At 26.8% G+C, this 22,719-nt stretch overlaps 1 protein-coding gene across 1 annotated transcript in view; it reads left to right on the forward strand.

The window, feature by feature from the left end:
* LOC113556412 (amyloid beta A4 precursor protein-binding family B member 1-interacting protein-like) overlaps positions 1-22,719 on the forward strand; it is a 400,319-nt gene that overhangs the window by 354,344 nt on the left and 23,256 nt on the right. Inside the window, exons 4-5 of the mRNA XM_026961336.1 lie at positions 4,580-4,632; positions 6,655-6,748. Coding sequence (XP_026817137.1) covers positions 4,580-4,632; positions 6,655-6,748 — 147 coding nt within the window. The remainder of the gene's footprint in view (positions 1-4,579; positions 4,633-6,654; positions 6,749-22,719) is intronic.

The raw sequence follows: 22,719 nt of genomic DNA on the forward strand, positions 1-22,719 counted from the left end.
TAATGGAAGTACATACATCACCAGGCCATTTTTTTTTACACACAACTAACGGAAAACATCGGTTCATACATATAAAAACACGAACACTTCCGCAATATTCGATAAATTATCGGAAACGGGGAAGGTCCAATGATACTTACTGAAAAATAGTGGATGTTTTAAAAGTATGAGTGTAAGTTGTTTTGGTTTTTTGATACTTGGCTGTGAAAAAAATTGCCGGATAAAAAACCCGACTAAACATACGAATAATGCGAATAGAAAAACGTCTACGACCGTCGTACACATGAATCGAATCCCGCGCGATCGTATTGGGATAACCTAATATATCGACGAGTACTCGTATACGATATTATTTATAATATTATGAACATTAAGAAGATATCAGTGCGTATAAAATCTGTTTATAACACGTGTACAAATTATGGGAAAATAGCTTTTCACTTTTCTCGTTATCTAGCAAAACCATTCAAATAAGATTAACCATAATCTACTACGTACATTATTACAAATCAAATGTATTAATTAAACGCTTTTTCAAGATTTATTATGATATATTTTATTACTTTAAAATGTTTCAAATATTTTTATCGTAACCGTTTAAAAGTGACAGTAATGTAATACCACGTAGTATATAGATTATTTAATAATAGTTCAAGTGATGAGCAAACCTTCAATTGAATTACTAAATGGACATTTACTTAGTGACTTTTCACGTAGCTTTATGTTTATCTAATTTTAACGGTATTCAGTCTAAAAAATGTAAATGCGAAGAAGAGCATTTGTGGTATTATTATCTTATGATAAATGGAATAACCAATAACTATTCATGTTGATATGTCATGTACAATGTATATATTATACATGGAATATGTAAAGGTACATACTTGAATAATACACGCATCAAAAAAATACTTCACTTTGTTTCCTTTTTTTAATATTATTAAATTTAATCTAAAACAAACCTTAATACGTTTTAGTTCAAATGTTATATATATATTTTTTTTAATTAAGAAATTATATGAAAAAATATATTTCCAAAAACATCGAAACTTTTCTAGAACATTATTGGGCTTATCTTTAAAAGTACGGCACTGTAACGGGAGATACTAGAGGCTAAAACACTATATTATAATATATATATATATACGCTGCAGCTACAGTCATAATATTATTTTTATGACTCTGTGTGTATACAAAACTTAATATAGTATAGTGTACATACAGGTATAGATAGTATTTTGATAGAACCGACGAGACGGAAATTCTGGTCGGGATAAAAAATAAAAATTCTATATAGTACATGCATGTACTCAGAACGTCACTAAATAACTCTAGAATTGAGGGGTGAATACCCCATTTATATATAATACGGAATCGGTATCTGCGAATATGCGATAGATTTATAGCTCTGCGCATATAATATTCTATACTGCAGGCTCATCGTATATTCGAAAAAGACATCGAACAAAAACCCTTTCTCTCTATATATATATATATATATATATTATTTTATGCCCCACCGCCGCCGTCCGCCAAACGCAATACGCATGCGACCCGATCGTATGTATTTTATATTATCATAATGCGTCGTCGGTGACGGAAAACAATATAAACGATAAAGTCGAATATGCGTATAATAATGATACAGTACACGGAAATTCGTATTATAATATCATGTGTAATATTCTATATTATGTTGGTATGGTATTATAAATTGTCTGTACACATGGTTTTCGTATGTACGCAAGACACGCGATTATAATATATTATTATTACCTCGAGTAAAACGATTTTCAATCAATTATAATATATTATTATACTGACGGGTATCGATAATATGTATAAAATGTATTGACGTCCGTCCATAACTATGTATGATAAGATACACTTCAACGAATACGTCAAACGTAATCGACTGCCGGTGGTCAAAAGCAATAATCATATATTATTCTCATTGTGGCGACAGATTTCATGTTTGTCTAATAGCTTTATTTAACATTTTTAGCGAGAAAAATGTATTAGATATGTAATATCGTATCGTTCCCGTTAATATTATTTTTTTTTTTTTTTTTTTTTTTTTTTTATTACACTGCATGCATGTAGGTACTTGTTTATTGCCATTAAAATAATACCTAAATTTTATAGAAATAATTTTAAAAAAACCAAATTCATATTTCACCGTATTATGTATAAGTATATCAGTTGTATATATTCAAATATTTTTTAGTTATTTTTTCCTTGTATGCATACATTCATATATTTATTTATATTACAAATACCTTTCAGTTAGTACAATAGTTGTTTTGAGATAAATCTCAAATATAGAGATGTAATTATAAAACTTTTTTTTAGAGTATAATAAATAATAACCAATAGATAAAATGTACCACAGTTTTAACTTTCAACCCCCATTCCTCTCAGATGTGGCTAAATTACGTCACTGTAAAATATTATACCATGTCTGTCTACCAGACTCGAAATTAAAAATGTCAGTTATTATACACTGCAAGGAAAATGTTCATTTTATAGCGGCTTTATTATCGTATTTCATATTCTCGTCGATGTTAACGGCGTCATTTGAAAACATCCGAATTCCGTGACTATTTTTATAAGCATGTAAATCGTCGTCATTTGAATTTAACACTACACACGATGGTGATAAAATAAACTAAATTTCTAACTGCTATTATAATTTTTATTATTATGATGATGAAAACCACGATAAAGTCAACGAGTCGATTCTTGCTACTGTGCTTTGTGGTTTTTAAGAAAAGTTAAAAAAAAAAGTAGTGTCTCGAATAAAGTGTACCGATTCGGATCGTCCGGGGAGTAGTTTCGACAGTAATATTATGTGGCCACTCGTTAACCAGTATAAATAAAAACGTCACCACAATTGGTGCCTGATTTTTGATAAAAATCTTAAATCGAATACATCAACTCACCGTTATACGGGCACGTATTACAGTCTCGCCAAAAACCGCGTAAACCGCAATGGACTTTTCTGTTTGGATTATAATATATATAATAATCCAAACAGAAATATATATATATTATAGATACATGGCAGCTTAGCACTTTTTACTTTTGACCATTCGGTGATCCGCTTGAGCATATACCAATCGCGGGGATCCGCTAAAAGGAGGGTGAAAAGGTGAAAATATGTTAGATAAATGTATGTACGTAATCTGAGCTTCCCTTTAAAAATGATATCGAATGTCGTGTTGAATAAAGGCACCGAATATGATTCTGTGGTTATCCCGGTCTTGTTGCCTCAAGACGTCGTCAGTGATAGTTAACAGTGGCGATGCCAATTATTGAATATTTTGAGGCACAGTATTTACTTTTGATACCCGACTCTTGACCAGATTAAAAAGAAAAATGTTAAATATACTAACGATGAGTAAAATGTACATAGCAGGTGGTTAATAATAAATATTTTCCTACATAATTTCACATTTCTAGGCACATATTTACATACCGACCGGCGGCTACTAAGTCTCTAAGTTTAATATATACAACCTACATATTCCAGGGTGTGTCATCATAAACAAATGGATTTAGATCAGGTGTTACTCGTCGATTAATGGAGATGTAGAGAGTCAGGTGCTCGGGTCTAGGCACCGTTTCCGTTGTATCGGTTGACCAATTCAGTTTCAGTTGTCATTATGTCTTGGTCCAATATACACTGTACGCGTGTTCACAGCAAAAAGATATTTTTTTTTTTTTAAACCAGCAATCAGTCATTGTGACACGAGATGACTACACGAGCATTCAAGAAAATTCCTAACCAAGTGTATTTATATAGATGGTCACCATATGGGTGATATTATGTTCCACACATAAACTGGATTTGTTACAGAATCTTTTAAATACAACAAAAAGTCAATTCGATCGATATTTTGACTTTTCAAAATTTTAAAATCCAACAGTTTTTTTTTTTGCACGCCCTGGCATACAATATAAAATGTAATAAAATATTACGTATACGGTATAGGTACCAGTGTACTGTTTAACGAACATTAAAAGTTTCACCGTGTCACGTTCTGTAAAAAAATATAAAGACCAAACAGCCATTGCTCCTGAAATACTAAATCAATGATATTATATTTTCCGGGATTAAAATCGCTATTGTAAATCAATAAAATTTCGTTATTATACGTTTTTAGGTTTTTGACGCACGGGAAAACTTTAAATTTATTATATTATATTATATTTTTTGAGAATGGCTAATGGAAACTGTTTAATTTCAATGAAAATATTTTATTATAAACATCATGAATGGTTTGTAATTTTGAAAATTGTATTTATAAAGGTTTTGTACATTTTTAATTCTCATTATACCATATATATATTTCGCGTTTTAACAATAGTTTACGTATCAAAGTATTCATGTGACATTTTCACATTTTTATTTTAACGTGTTGGATGTAACAAAATCTAAAATTTATTTTTTTTTTTACACACAGTTATAGTTTTTTATTAATAAGTAAAATGTAAATTATTATGCATTATATGTACTTAATATTTAATTACCTACATGTTTAATATTTATACTGAGCCGTGACTGTTTTTGTTTCAGGTTCTAATGAATTAAATTCTAACCTACAACAATCCACAAAGTCTTATAAAAAGGTGAGTTATAATATTATATTTCAGAGATGTCAATATTTTATATTTTAAACGATTGTCAGCAGTATATATTTAAAATCTAACAAGTTTTTATCTTTACAAAAATGTTGAAAAAAATTTGTTTAGGAAAATTCATCAATTACCATTACGTTTTGTCAAGAGACGATTCAATAACAACAAAGAATTTTTATGTTCACTGTCCTTTATAATATTCTATAGATGATAATCAATAATTATAAATTAAATTGCGATCGGGTATCCCACCCTCCTACCAGATAACTCGTGTATAAATAACTCTCCACTCGCTGTCCTGTAGTTTCGATATAATATTATGAAAAAAAAAAAAAATATTAAAATATTAATCAAACAATTTCTATTGTTATGATTGTCTCGATTTCATATAATAATTTTGGGCAAACATAATGCTATATTATACACCCCGTTGTAAGAATTATCATTTTCCTTTCACAACCAAAAAATGGTATAATATGCTGTTGGTAAACTTTCAGCCAAAACTGATTTTTTTTAAGTACCTCGAAACTATTTATTTAGACATCTGTGCAAATAATATAGCTAAACCTGCACGCTGCACGATAACTCTTCGGTTGAGATGATGGGAGGATGTATAAATAATACCCTTTTCATATTTTTTGGGCTCTCGGAACCATTTCACCTGGTCGACAAATTTATGATACGTGATATAAAACGACTGTTTATTTTAAGCGGTTATTTATTTATTTTTTACTATTATTTTTATAATAATTTATGTTTTTTTATGACTTTCGAGATCCTTTTAAAAAATTGTAATCAGAATTCATCTCACTGAGATCACATATAAATATTGTCATCTAGCCTTACTATAGACACCCATGTGTATTTAATAATAATTTATATAATACCACCTAAAATAATATTTAGAAGATACTAAGCTCATAAATTAATAAATTGATTTAATATTTTAAATTTAGTTTACAATGGGTGCTCTGAGTTGCATTTATTTAATTATAGAATATACAGTATTATACAGTCATTATTCATAAAAAATAATGTGAAATAAAAATAAATGTTTTCGTATTAATTTTTCCAGATTATACAATAATTTATGTCAACACACATTTACTTATTTTTGTTTCATCAAATGAATAGCATTTAATTTTAATCGTATTTTAACACATAAAAATTTAATTATTTAAAATACAAAATTCAGTTACTACATCCCTTTTTAGTTCTACAATTCATTTAAAAAACTAAATTTAATTTAAAATTATGATCAATAACCAAAATAATATTATTGTTTCGCCGAAAATGGCAAAAACCCTTTTTTGTTGATAGTGAATATACTTTGATGTTTTTCATTGAAGTTTAAGTAATGTTATCAAATGAATACAATAAAACAACATTTTAGTATAAAATATAAATAATTATTAAGACATATTAACATAATGCAATAGAAGGTTATGTAATTGCATGTATCTACTTATAGACTTATAATTGAAAAATGTTGTTTTAAGGATTTGATTTATGATTTTATGAAATTATGATAAAAATGTATTGATAAAGTACGAAGTTTTTTAATTTATAAATATTAAATTACCTACAAGTGTCGGGAATCATTTATAATTTTATGAAACTTTTACTTTTCGTTAAGCGTCATTATCAAAATACTTCAAAGTTCGTTAAATTGAGAATACCAGTACGGCAGTACAAGTAGGACCAATGGACTAGACGACAGTATTTATGAACTAATAGATTTAGATTTATGGTACGAAAAATTATCGTCGAAAATACTATTCATAAGCTTACTCACAATTTTGGTAATAAATGTAAAAAATAATCTTTAAATTCCTTTTCACAATAGTTCTATAGTATTTTCTTTTATTATTATTATTATGTTTTATTCCGCTTTAAGTATATGTAACACTGTTATAAAATCAAATCATTTTAAAGTACTTAAGTATAGGTTTAAACATTTTTAATAGTAAATTTCACTATAACATAATATAAATTATTTTATTTTGTTCGCAGTTACCCGCACCAATGGTGGATGATGATCTTTTGGAATTTTTGGTTCGCGTGGCGGACAATCCAGCAGAGTGGAATAAAATTCGTCGTGTTTTAAGTAAATATTATATTCTACAATGTAATAAAAAAAAATAAATATTACTCATATTCTAGGCATGCACTTAACTTACTCAGTTATTTATTAACAGAATTTGAGTTTTTGGTTATTTATATACTATTAAAACAGTAATTCATTTAGTTATTTTTAATTGATGAATACAATTTTGTAGGTATGATTAATACTATGGAACATATTATGTCTATTATAGCATTATGATACATTTTCTTAAATAGATTTTAACAGACGTATGTAATGTATTATTAGGTACTCAGGACAATACTATATTGTACTCGTATTTCTGAATGGTCAATAAAATAATAATGATAGTAATAATAAGTAAATCCAAAATTATTTAAAAAAATAGTAACAAAATACCGTTGCTACAAAAAATATACAGCATGTTTTACTATTGTACAACAGTGATTAATTAATAATTATTAAAGACAAATGGCGAATGCGCATAAAAAAGTATACTGTGTATGAGTTGTGACAGATTTTAATTTAATGCAGCGCGATTCAAATATATGAATTCGTATTTTAAAACGATGACTAAAATTTAACAAATGTGTTTTCTTTTATATTTTATACCACATCAATTAACGTGCATTTCACGAATAAAAATGAGAACAACCCCTAACCCTTCATTATAATATACTGGCTTTTGAATAATTTCAGAACACAGATTTCTCCCCTATTTTATCAGCAGCGTCGTTCTTCCGACTTCTGTTCACATAAAAGCACTTAGGAGGATTGCAATGGAGAGTATTCAATACACAACACGTGACTTGTTCAACGGTTTCATAATGTTTCATAAATACAATCGTTAAAAAAAAATAGTGTTACCTACCACGTTTCCAGATTTTTCAATGATGTTTTTGTCTCAGATTATTTTTAGAAAAAAAATTCTTAAAAATGTTTATGCGAAGAGAATTTATTAGTATAGTTTTGTAGTTTAGTCATAGAAATGTAATATTAAATAATTTAAATGTATTATATATATTCAGAATTATATAAGATTTTACTTAAATACAAATTCTCCAGTCATTATTTGTACGAAAATAAGTTGATGTTACTCGTAAATTAACACATTTTCATAGTATATTAAGGATAAAATAGTTTATTAACTATACATCAGCTTCTACTAAGAATAAAATAAATAATAAAAGTAATGAAACTTAATATTGTAAAAGGTGAAAATGGTGGTAAGAGTTAATCTTAGTTGGAAACATGACCTTTTGAAAAGTATAAATAATTATCCTGACGTTCTGGGAATTGAAAATTGGAAAATCAAAAGGTGGATGACACCGAGATATTATATTTAAATAAATTAAAGCCCCACTTAATAACACGCAACTCTGTAAATTTACTATTAATTCGAAGTATCGACGATTTAATATTAAGACTATGATATATTAATTATAATAAAATATATTAAGTACAATATAATAAACATATTATAAACATAAAATAATTATTAAACTACATATTAAAATTGTATTATTCGTTCAGATTTCATTTCATTTGAACAGCACAATATTCATATCGTATTTACTCATTAGTTAATAAATATAATGTTATTTGAAAAAAACATATTGGTACAAACTATAAACTACATACTAACCGATATTATAGTATTAATCGCAAAGTAACATATATCACATATCATTATCTTATATTTCGAACAATGAAAAGACTGTTCTTGACATACGGGTGTTACATAATATTATTTACATGCATGCAAAAGACGCTTTTTCGTTGTATTGAGTTCAAAACTACTATTTCATAAGATTCTCGATTGCCTTGCATATACTATTTTCACGTATTAATAATATTGGTAATTTAAATAATTATTTAACCTTAAACACGTAGTAACCAATACGTATAAATTTAACGAATATTTTCGTGCCTATGTTAATACTTACTAATCATGTTAATTTAAAAATATATTTAATTTGTGTAGGAAATCATATAATTGTATATCCATTGGCTATTATAGTATACATTTACTATTATACATTTACATTATAATACATTTACAATATAATACTAGTCAATTAATCGAAATCGGTTTTTTAATTAACGCAATGTCTATAAGTATAAATTTGATTCGTAAATTTGATAAATTAAAATTTACTGAAAAATATATTGGGTTTAAAGAAACTATAATATAGGAAATTCAAAGTTTTAAAGCGCTTTATTATATTTAATCGTTTATCGATCAGAATTATTGGTAACTTAATTTGTTTTGATGCGAAAACTTAATTTAAATTAAAAACCACTTACTCGTACCTAGGCTAACCAACCTCGCGTGATTACTATTGTCTATTACACATACATTTTATAAGATCATTTCCAAACTCACGTGCATATTCTATACATTTAAATATAATATATTTTAGTATCTCCGCCTACTACTATTGATCATATGCCTAAGTTTGTATCATAGTATTGCTAGGCTCAACCCATTTTGTATTTAAAATTAAAATAATGTACAGTTCATATAATATTATGATATCAATAACTTTAACTATTTTTACTGTTATACATTATACTATTAAATAATTATAATTATTATTATAAGTATTACACAATGTAGTCAGTAATCATATACTTACTCATAAAATAAAAACAAAGTATCTAATAGATATAAAACATATACAATCAAAGAGAAAATATTATATTCTAACTTTTTTGTAATGCAATTATAATTTAAACAATGTTTCTACCTTTATATGTCTGACGCTTATGTAATTGTATGCAATTTATCATTATTTAAATTTTTTATTATTATTATTGACTATGGGCAAAAATAAATAAATCATAAACATTAAAAAAACTTAAAACGACAACATAATTAATGGTGTGGTTGTAGTATTTCGTTTAGATTTTGTTCAATTACATAATATTTACATACATTAAATCATTATAAAGTAATTTAGAAAAACATATTTTATTTTTTAAACTTTAAAAGCGTCAATTATATACTATAATATCGTTATATTATTTTACCTAAAACAAACTAATAGCCAAACTGTATAACAATAATATTATAGTATATTATTATAGTGTACTATAATATTGTTGGTTAAACACATAACATTTAATACCAAGTAAGATATGCGTATATGCATAATATGATTAATATGTGAATTTTAAACGTCTCTCAAAATAGTGACAATCGTATTGTTTTTTCTATTATTAAATATTTGCTTTATGTGATTAGAATTCAGTTTGCTGATTTTTAGTCCATCAAAATACAAAACTAATAAGTTCATTCAACAATCATAATATATATATATATATATATATATATGTATACATAAATTAATTTGTAAATGTAATAATAATTGTAAAGAAGGTCTAAAATGGAATCTAAAAGAGATGGCCGTTCATGGAGTGGACTGTTATTTGAATATTAAAACAAAATTTGCACTGCTTAATACATATATACCTTTTAAGTTTAATAAATACAATGTACATAACAAACCTTTCAGTTTCTGCCACTCGAAATATTAGAGAGATACAAAAACATACAAGTTGTGAAGTTTCTAACTATTGTCAGATTTTTAAACCTAATTTACATATACATCGACAAAAATTATAGAAATATATTGTTTAAAATATTTGTATATTCTGTAGCCTGTAGTCATAAAATACACAGTATTTTAAAATATAAAAACATGAATAATATTTTGTTGTATTATTAAAATGAACAATTTTAAAATGCTAACGTTGTTATTTGATATGTATAATCTACCTTCGGTCTCGTGGCCTGTAGATATTATGCTTTTCCACATGTGGTTTTCGTTATGTTTTTTTTATAAATAAAGTATTTTCTGTCATAAACTTTTGACTTTTCATTATATAACATGGCATCAGGTGTAGGGGTCTTTTCGAATGGTATAACCTTCCACAAATCAAGTGTCAAATAAGTGTGCCCACGTCCAGTGTTATGATGTGTTTGAGTAAAAGTATTGAATATTTTATTAAATAATTTCAGCATGAAATATTTTTGACGGTATTTTAAATACTTTTAGTTTCTTTTTTTCGAAAAATGCAGTTAGAAAAACATTATACTACTCCAATAATAGTTTTATTCAATGTGGATGGAACGACCATGAAAAAAAAACAACATGATGGAAAATATCCTTAAAAATAATTCATGTTTTCTAAAGTGCAATAAATACGAATTATTATTAGCATAATTATACTCTGTTGCTATGTTTCGTTGATTAACAACCCTACAAAATAATAGTAAAAATTATTTGACAAATATTCTAATTAGTTTTTTGACGTATTTGAGTAAACTTAAAAATATTTTTTGCAATACTCCTTACGTCAAAGTAATAATATAGCAGTATATACAGCCTTGATGAAATAGCCAAGAGTACCTATTAGCAGAATTACATAAACATATAACATTCTATAACTCCAGACATTATCAAAAATTTGAAACGTGGACACTTACGATTTCAGTTGCTCTCAGAGCTACTATCAAACGCTAAGCAACTAATCAACAATGCTATGTGACTTTGCCGAGAATATGTTTTATTATGCGATTATAGAAAATTACATCATATTATATATTATGATATAAACAATAGGTACATTGTATAATAATAATAATGTAATCTTTTAAAGAAAAATATAATACAGTAGAATCCGCTTATTTAGGACACCACATAAAGGGGGCAACCGCTCAATAGGGACAAATTGTATAGTCCCGAACGAATGTGTTGGTTTATTAGTTATTCGGTTAATCGGGACAGTCGGATAATGGGGACGAATAGGTCACCGCCCAATGTGTCCCAATTAAGCGGATTCTACTGTATATTATGTAGTAAATATTTTATAAATAGCTTATTATGTAACGAATTACATCATAGCCTTTAAGTCGTAAATTGTTCTAACAAAAAAATAATCAGCTAGGTCAATTTGAACGCTTTATGTGTATCGTGTTGGTACAAACATAACACAGTTAATTAAAAAACAAAACATAATAAAATGATACTAACTCTTATCTAACTTGTACTAACTGATATACATCATGATGACTACATTTTAAATCCGTTGAAACTTAATATGGGAATTGCATATTTAATGATAATATCTTGTTAATATTTATTTTAGCCTAAAGTGCTTAGGGGGTGGTATAAAACGAAACGCATCTTATTTGCTCCATATTAATTATAAGATAAAGTTAAACAAAAGAATAACTTCCTAATAAACACTCGACAAACAAATAATTCAACTTAAGAGTTCTAAGCCAATAATTTAGTTCAAGACATTCATAAAGTTGCTTACCGTCGTAAATGACTATCGTCATTATTTTAATAATGTTTAAGTCCATTGTTAAGAGATTAAAACAATTTTACGTATAATGTAGGTACTTATACTCTCTGGTTGTGGGTTCAATAGATAAACGAGATATATTATGTTAGTTATTATACTTATATGTTTATAATATTTTTTAAAGAAACTCGTAAATTAAGTATACGAAAACGGTTCTTAGCGAAGATGGTGTCAGTCTCTATTTTTAAAGATATTTCATAATTTATGTGTATAACTACTTAAAGCATATACACTACCTACTTACTAAATGGATAATACATACGTTTTTTTCGTATCTCTCTTTTTTCGTTCCAGAATATCTACTAACATTGATTTTAATTTTTGTGTTGTCTCATAAAATTAAACACACGCGGCGTTTTCGATAGGCAATTTAGGTACACAACTATATCGTGCGGTGATTTTTTTTCCAATACCCCATAAAATAGATGCCGTGTAATCCGTGTTATTTGAAATCCTATATTTTACTATAACACTTAATCATAACAAATGTGATCAAAGAGGTTTCATGGGATAAGACAGTTTCGCCCTGAATTGCATAAAGAGGGAGGTTACAATTCTACACTATAGTCTAAAGTCTTAGACATGATAATAAGTAAGATATATGTATTTCACCTTTCAATGACGAGGTACACTCGATTCCATAGGCATAGGGATTTTTTTGTTTTTTTCCTCCGATTATTTCGAAAGCTCGGGAATTTTTTACCTTTGACCTAGTTATCATATATTAAATTTTCTACTAGAAACCACCCTCAAAGTTTAAGATTAAAGCTAAGTTTAACTTTAACCAATGGTTTTTCCAATTTATTTTTATATTTTAGTAACATATTATGATATACAATATGCATTAAATTCCAATATATAATATTTACATTTAAAATAATAATATACTTAATTACACTATTAAGGTTAAATAATATATTGGCGCCCAGTATGTATAAATGACATATTATGCGCTTGCCTCGAATAATAAAAAAATAATGGTTTACTCATATTTCCTTAAAAAATAAACACACAATAAACTAACAAAAACAATTAATAAGTAATTTTTATAACAGTACTCATATAATGCAAGTAAAATTAGTCCATGAATTGTGAAAAAAAAACACAAAATATTTGAAACCATTTTTTTTTTTCGGAAATAAAAGATTTTTATACTCTTATATATGTGAATTATAATAGTTATTGGATAGACGATGAATTTTCTTATTATATTATATAGATTTTAAGTCCAAATACATTTTGTATGACTAAACCTCAAGATCTTAAAACGGATTTCTTCAATATCCGTCCGTTTCGTTCGAACAAATCGTAGTCAGGAAGAACACGTCGTAGCCTTCAATGTACAAATGAAATAAAAAAATAAATGGATACAATTTCACGGCACACCGCAAAACAGTCAATAACAATCATTTGCTGTTTCGCTATTGGTTATCAAAAAATACAAAACCACATTTTATATATTGTAGACACCACCTTTGGTACATTATCATATCGTCGCCGGAGTTAACAATTTCCTGTGGTTTAGCGACGTAATAAAATTATGACTAGAGAACGGATTTCAATGTGAATATGTATTTATTATAATGAACAATATTTTTATCTGATTAAAAATATGTATAGTTTAGATCGTTCTAATTGAAATAAGACCAACTTTTGTTTATATATTTTTACATATTTGGTAAATAAGTAAATATGTTAGTAATTTTCGATTTATTCCGATTTTTGGTTAATTTTTTATGACAACAAAAATATTCTACATTATCTAAATGGCTAATAATTTGATGAAAATGTTAATTTCAAAAATAATTTAACTTGCATTGCTGCGAATATTATTTTTTGTTCGCATGATAAGACATCTGGAAACCTGAAGTATGACCTTGTCGAATGATATTATGCATTGTTAAAGAAGCACAAGGTTACACAGGAAATTTACTTAAGAAAATTTTGCATATGTATCCGTAAAAAAAACTTGGAATAAGAATACATAATAATTAGTGACACACCAAGAACTAAATTCTAAAGAATTATTGGACGTTGATGATGTATCTAGCTAATATGAATACGTATGGGGGCATTGATACACCAATAGATATGGAACCTTTTTTTAAATAGCACTAAAATAATATTATGTTTCATAATTTCCACTCGACATTTTTAAACAACAGAGAATATGCAACTTTACGTTGTTTCAATAATTATATAAGCGATAAATGCATACTTTTTTTGCTAAGGTATATTTATAGGTTTATTTTTGACATTGTTCTTTATTATTTGTTAACCAATAAATTATTACTTGATTTGATTTTATTCAAAATATTTTGGTTTTTTTTTATTACTTTAAAATCCGTTCTCTAATCTATGAAAAATATGGCACATAATTATATCAAATATACTACGACATAGTCGAATTGTCACCTAGGAGAATATAACTATAAATGTATGTCTAAACTGCTTAAACTACCACCACCCACTATACGATTTCGAGCTAATAACAACTTTTACTGTTGTTTTACATTTAAATGTCGGCGATGATCGTGAATTGTTTCAAAAATATTTCAGGCTCACTTGCAACCAAACGAGCAAACTATAACGCCCTGGGAAATCTGTAAGTGGGCGGCAGATCCCCTGTCATGCCACTCAAAGTATAAATCACCTTTTTTATTATATTTCTGGATTATTTAACCCCTAATTACAACACAAGTTTTAAATATAATTTTACATTACAGATTACGTTTTAATGTATCAGATGATTCTTCGTAGTAAACAATTTGTATTTTAAATATCCAGCGCGACGGTTAGGTTAGGTTAAAGTAAAAAAAAAAAAAAAATAGCGTAGTAGCCACTAACATAACAGGAAACCAAGTTGTACCATTGAAACCCCGAGCTAATTTGTGTTAGTCCATCAGTCACCTCTACAGGGCAAGCGGTTGAACAAACGGCAATAACAGGACGCATAAGTGGATTCCCCATTAGGCACTATAGGCAGCTGCCTAGGGCGGCAAATTTTGTAGTGTTTTATTAAAAAAAATCAAATGTATAAAAAAAAATTAATAATGTGTGTATTTTTTTATATTTCATATTTTTGTATCGGTATATGGTGTACCTATCTATTTTGGTTCGTTATAATTTAAAGTCATTATAAATATAGAAAACCGTTTTTTTTTTTTAATACTATAAACGTATTAGTAAGAAACAGCATAGCAATTCAAACAATTAAGTTAATTTTTCTTATTTCATTTCATATAAAAATATTATAAAACCATTTGCAAATAAAAAGCAAGACTTCAGCTTTTAAAGTTAAAATAGTTAAGTGGTAGGCTAAATAAAATAATCAAAATAAATACATAGTCTAAAAATTCAAAAAGATATCCACAACTATTGTCTATACATCTAATATTTACAGTAGGTATTTTAGAGGGGGTATTGTAACTTGTTCGCCTATTATAAGGCTGGCAAATTGTTGGTGCCTGTAGCCGTAAAAAAGATAAATCCGCCTCTGACAGGACGTGTAAGTATACTTAAATAAATATAAACATAAATACCACCATGGTAAATTTCGTAAATAAAATAATATAATTATATAATAAAATAAAATAATAAAATAATTCATAGACAATATTTTGACTAAGCGTTTAACTTTACAATTAATCTTATTTGTCGCCATAGGTGTTGGTAATTGGTAATATAACAAAATGGCATTTAACTTAATTTCCATATTATAACACGTCTTTTAAAAATTTAATCATTGCCAACTAAATTTATTTAAAATTAGGGCTACAGATATGGGTTGTTACAATTATTATTATTATTTATTACGATTACAATATTGTTATTATTGCCGAATTGTCTTATATAGTTTTATTTGTTTGGAAAGATTATCAGTGACGGTAATTTTGAATATTCTCAAGAATTTAAAAGTCCCCCTGATGCAAATGAATGGTGACAGTTAAAACTACATAGATAATTGCACCATTATGATGTAGTCCCTTGCTGAGCTATCAATTTTCTATCATATAAGATCGCGCATCACGCCTAACGGTCGCAATCGAATATCGTGTGTTTCAACTACAATAATCAGGCCGTCGGATGTCGCGTTTCTTTATTATATCGTTCAAGTAAATAACATGTTTATTGCATGGTATATGGTGGTAAAAAGTCATAGGGGAAAAAAGCTTAAAAGGCGGTAAAACACGAATCGGCGGTTTTGTCCAGACTCGTCGTTGCGTCGAACGGCCGAAACGACTTTTATTGCGGTCGTTATCGCGTTCGACCGTTCTGTGACCACCACGTGCACGTTGGCGAGGAATTCTGCTCGTAAAACCACTGTCAAAATACACATACATGGAGTAGCCGACCGAGCAATTATATAGTACATGTCGACATATGTGTGCAGTAAAGTAGCACGGTGGTCATAAACTACGACACGTATATTATATACAGGGTGATTCACAAAGTATGCTCCTCACATCCCGTTATTTAATAATAAATTTATTAAAATTTTGGTTGTCATTTAAAAGTTCATGTTCTCAAATTATTGAGATTTTTTATTCTACTTAAGGAGTGTCATGTAGAGATTCAAACAACTAGTTTTATAATGAAAACACTCTTATTTTATTGCAAATTATTTAGTTTTTTAACTTCATCATTGAAAATTTAATTTAATTCAATTCAATTTGAAATTATAACTATAGTAGTTTTTCAGTTATTAAAATGTTAATATTAAGGATAATATTATTTTCCTTAAAAATAATTTAACAAACATAAAAATATATATTATAACAGATTAAGTTTTTATTATTATTTTTTATTATTTTTTTTTTTATTTATTTTTATTTTTTTATAAATCATAAAAATAAATTACTACAATTTTCAAATAAATTACTATAGCCTCAACATCTTTCAAACCCATTATCATGGACGTATTATTGTTAATACACAAAATTAAATTCTTCAAAAACTGATTAAAATTTGATTCTGATGCATCATCATTTCAGAAAAATTCGTTATATAATTTATTGTAAACAATTCCCTTGTTGAGAACCTCTCGATTTCATTTAAAAAACATATTAAGTTTATATCACCGCAGACCACACTTTCAATAGTCAAAAAAAATTTGAAAATATGTTTTTGTCGAGTAGTGTATTTTAAATTTTCCAAAGCTATAATTTGAATAAATTGATTATTTTATGAGAAAAATTAGCAAGCCTGGTGGATCACCCTGTATATATAAACATCGAGTGGGGATTTTCAGAGCTTATCGGCCTCTGCCTATTATATATTAAAGGGTGTTCAATAACAAAAAAAAAACACACCAGTTTATAACCTCGAAGAGTGGTAAACTGCGTGAGGACTTTAATGTACGCGTTAGACGAACAGAACGATGGCCAGGAGGCACGATAAAAGAAGGGATGAAAAAAAGTACCACTTGCCACATAGTTTAACATTATAATCGCACTCGGACATAACAAATTTACGAATCCATCAATGGCGTTTAATATTTAATGTTTTAGTCATAACGGCAGGCCCGTGTAAATATTATAATATTTATATTATTATAGGTAGGTATATTATTATATTAGGGGATGAGACGTTATTTTGCATATTTTTGCATATTTTGGATAAAATGCATATAATTGCATATGTTGAATAAAAGAATATTAGAAAAATTCATGTTTCATAGTATATTTCGTAATTAATATTTATAATTTAATATTAATATTTCGTATTTAATTCTAGCCCTGCTAATTAAAGTATAAAACTTGGTTTTTTTTTTCAAACATAAAATTAAAAATATTTTCACTATCGAATGTGAATTATAAATTTTATTTCTCAATTATATTATATTGAGAAAAACAGCCAATCACTGATGTATTTCAATAAATAAATATTTTTGTGTTTATCTTATAAAAATTTAAATGCATATTTTTGCATATTTTGGTAAATAAAATGCATATTTTCTTACTAATGGTTCTAAAAATTAAAATTAAAAAAAATGCATATTTTACAATTGTTTATTGCATACAAATCCTAACCCTGATCATTATTATTATTATTTATGAATTTTAACATTGTTAACTACCTGTGTTTTGTAATAACAAATAGTTATGTCTAAAATTTCATGTCTCAACATTTTTTTTTACCTGAAATAGTACAAACTGTCCGCGGTTTTCATTTTTTCCGGGTGACCGTACAAAGTGTCCTGCAACCATACTAAAAACCATATAGCGCCGCATTTAATATTTTTTAATTTTTCATCAAAGTCGGATTACACAACTAGTATTAATATGTATTCAGTACTTTTTTAGAAAGATAATTTTATTTTACAAATGTCATTTCGGTGAAACGTCTGCGCCAAACGGTCCTAGATGTATTATTATATCATATTGATACGTACTACCTATAATAATATAATAAAATAAAAACCCTTTCAACGGTATGGTATTCTACGTTTTATATAATATACAAGTGTAAAAATGTCGTTAATACCATAGACCTCATACTAATAGACGTGTCATCCGGGGTGGATGGGGATGGGTGGTGCGGTCTTTCCTAACTGTGATAGTACGCGGTGTGGGTATTGATAAGACGCACGGTTACAATGATTGTACAATTCCGTGGTTCTTGTGCGCATGTGCAGTGTACATGTACTACCTCACGCGTGGACGCCGGAACTACTACCATGTACCGTCTATTAGTACAAGGTCTATGGTTAACAACGCCATCGTACAAAATGATCTCCCGTGATATGGATATAAATTTTAAAAAAAAACACTGTTTATCACGGATTAACGTCAACATCACGTCATTCATCTACACATCAATGTAAATTTTTTATACTTTCATTTTTTGTTTAAAAAAAAAAAAAACGTAAATAATAAAACGCTAAACGTATAAGATTCATTTGGTAAAATAGTGTTTATTAAGTTGTTACATCTTATATGTAAGTACGATTTGTGACAGTTATTTAACATTGGCCGCGTTTTCCTGCGAAGTGCTTATACGTTTCTACGAAAAGAATTATCTAAAGTTTTATAAAACCTTAAGGAAGATTAAAATATATCGCATAGAAAAGTCTGTGTTGAAAAACTCTCACCACTTAACGAAACCCATCCAATTCCTTTAAGTCACAAGTATTCAAACAAATAACATTACAAATCTTAAAACCGTTTATGTATTCACACTAAGATTACGAAAATAGACCAAAAGCATATTATTTATAATAGATTTTGCAATAACGCAACAAAGTATTACATACCACTTGTAGAATTATTTTAATACAGAACATCGAAAATATAAACCATTGATAATGTGACTTTATTTTAAAATATCATACATTTGTGTATCTCAACTGAGAAACTTCCATCGCAGGTTTTTACTAATTAATATAATATTAGTAAGGATCGAGTATATTTCCAGATCAATCAAAAAATATCATAAAAATCGTTAAAAATTATATTATAATTTATAATATTACATAGCGATATTATTATTGCTCCATTCAAATGCGCAAACAGATATGGCATATCATGTAGTAAATGCATTACTGTACACAGTTCGAACATTTTAAAATTATATATACCTAAATATTGCGTATGTTTAAATAATATTTGTCAATATCAACAATGATACAATAATGGTATTGTTAAACACATAACCAAATTTAATAAAGCTTCGTATTATCGCTTAAACAATGAATCATAATGTAGTTTCTTTAATATATTATGAAACTTAAATCCATTTTTAAATCATATAATATGTTATTTTAGTTTATTTATATACATTGTACTTTTATGAGGTGTTTTTAGTCGTCCATTAATACGATTTTAAAGCTGTATTTAATGTACCTTATAATTATGTCTATCGAGTTTACAAATGTATTACGTAATTTCACGTATTATTTCAAATATAATTCGTTATTTTTTTGGTTAATTTTAATTGTCTCATATATTATAATAATTACCTAATTATAATAGCATTAGATTTGTAAAATTGCAGTCCGTAAAAGGTATAAAAGAATTTTATTATACATTGTAGAAATCTTTTATGTTCATCATAATAATGTAAAAACAAATATGATATAATATAATCATATTGAATAATTCTCAACTCGTGATTGAGGTACATATATATTTTAATAGTAACACATGACAATAATATAATGTACATCACACTGCAAATATTACTCATTATTTTTTTTTGTGTGTGTGTGTGTATGCCAGTGGAATACTGTTAATGATAATTATTATTAACTATTATTATAAACAATTATTAAGGTATTTAATACCAATGAATAATAAACACTTAAAAATAATAGCTAAAATAAATATTTAAGGAGTAACATTGATGGCAATTATAATTTATAATAAGCATTATTATACTCGTTTTGTAAGGCGTTGTATATAGGCAAATTTAACAATTATCCTTAAATAAACAATAATTAATTATTAATTATAAATTTAAAAATAGTTTGATATAATATTATATCCAAAATTATTTACATGGCATAATTCCACGATAGTACCATCATTGATTAACGGATAGTTACGAAATTACTGTAATTCAACTGTTTTGAATTGAAAAGAATCCTACAAGTACAAAAAAAACGTATTTAAGAATTAAGACATTACATATTTACACGAGATACGCAACAATTGTATAAATAGACAAGAAACGATACAAATAATGATTGATTGGTTGTTACATTTCAAAATTTCTTAAACAAACAAATCCAAATAAGATCAATACTTTTATAACTTTATAAGAATTAAAGTTATTAAAAAAGAAAAAATCTAATAGTTATAAATTGTACAGATAACGCAGTAATTATATACCTTGTGTGAACATTTGGTACTTCGAGTGGCTGTAATACGATTGCGCTCTACAAAATAGCACCCCTTTTATACTTTTACTTGTAAAAAACGTAATGTGGTTGTACTCCATGAAATATAAGTGTTGTTTTTTCAACAATTTCCCATATACCGCTTACAGATATTAATACACGGCATTATGGCTATATAAACATTTGTGTTTTTCCAATACATATAAAATAGAGACATAAAGCTTTCAAACCCGATATCCTATATAAGCTATAATATAAAAACCCGGTATTTAATATTATAAGTAAGTATTCAGGCGTATGTAATGTTTTATATATTAATAATTTTAAGTAATATGTTAAGCGTATTAATGTCATAATATAAAATAATTTTCAACAAATCCAACAGTTTACTTTTGTTGTCAGTTCTAAGCCTGTAAAGGTTAGAAAAGAAAATGGTTAAAAGGACCAACGGCTATATTTAATGGGGCGCTATCGTGTTTCGGTTTTGCAAGTAAAAAGGTAAAAGGGGCGCAATCATCCTAATTTTTAAAGCGTAATCGTGCTGCAGCGCTTTGAGTATATCTTTTGACTCTTTTTCTTTGTCACCTAACGTTTAATATATATTTTTTTTTTTTTTACAAAAAACAAATTTGAGCATATTTTTTATTAATCATATTTTAGTATACAATGGAAAAATACTTGATTATGTAATACCAATACATAAAAAATGTGCTTATGCTTAAGTATCCAGATTCGTATTCCAATTGCAAATTTTAAGAATTTTTGACTGCCTATTGACTAAATGACTAAAAATTTATTCTTTATGATGTCAATGTAGGTGAAATGTTCTGTTTATGTCTTAATGTCTAATCTGTTTATTATATCTTTCAACAGTTCAAGTACAGCTAACTAAAATTTGTCCTTAATCCAATATTTAAGTAAAAATTCAATAACAATCTAAAATCTTAAATATTAATAATTTATGTACTTCATATATATTTTGTAAACAGCCATTTAGTATAAATAAATTTAAATAAATCAGTCACATTTATTTATTTGAGTGTAATTATTATGAATTAATTTTTAACTTTGTTTAAAAATCATGGACCTTTCAGTTTTTTATGTATTGAATGCAAAAATTAAATTTAATAATAATTTCTTATTATATTATAGGTGATTTTTACTAAATATTTTAATTTAAACTAATCTTTATAACCAGAGTACATTCAGAACCGAAAGCGAAAACCTCATTAAACTTTAAAATTAATATAACTACTAGAAAATCTTATAATTTTCTTTTTAAAGTTGAATTATTTCTGTAATGCGGTGACATAATTAATTATTGTGTTTATTTTTCATCCATTTTGCAAATAGTGTACTTAACTGAAAAATAAAATACTTTGTCAATCTCAATTCAAGTATTATTTAACTGTTGTTTACAGATATTTTGTCAACTGCATTATTTTATTATTTTTGGCAGTAATTTATTTTCATTTTTATATCTTATTGTTTGTCATAATTTTGAAATATTTTTTATTAAAATTCCCTTAAATCTTCATACTATAATTCCATTGGTGTAAGATTTTTATTATATTAAAGCTGATGAATTATACGTATTTAAATAAAAAATAATTATGGTACTAATCAATTAAATTATACTTTCAGTCTATAAAATACACGAGAGATTTCAAAATTGCTTTACTTGAAAAGACATGACTACTTGACTTCAATATTTAATAATTTTAATACACAATAAATAGTATTTGGTAGGATTAAATATTATTGAACACAGAATGGT

Source organism: Rhopalosiphum maidis, chromosome 3 (assembly GCF_003676215.2).
Source record: "Rhopalosiphum maidis isolate BTI-1 chromosome 3, ASM367621v3, whole genome shotgun sequence".
In the NCBI taxonomy this organism is placed as follows: Eukaryota; Metazoa; Arthropoda; class Insecta; order Hemiptera; family Aphididae; genus Rhopalosiphum; species Rhopalosiphum maidis.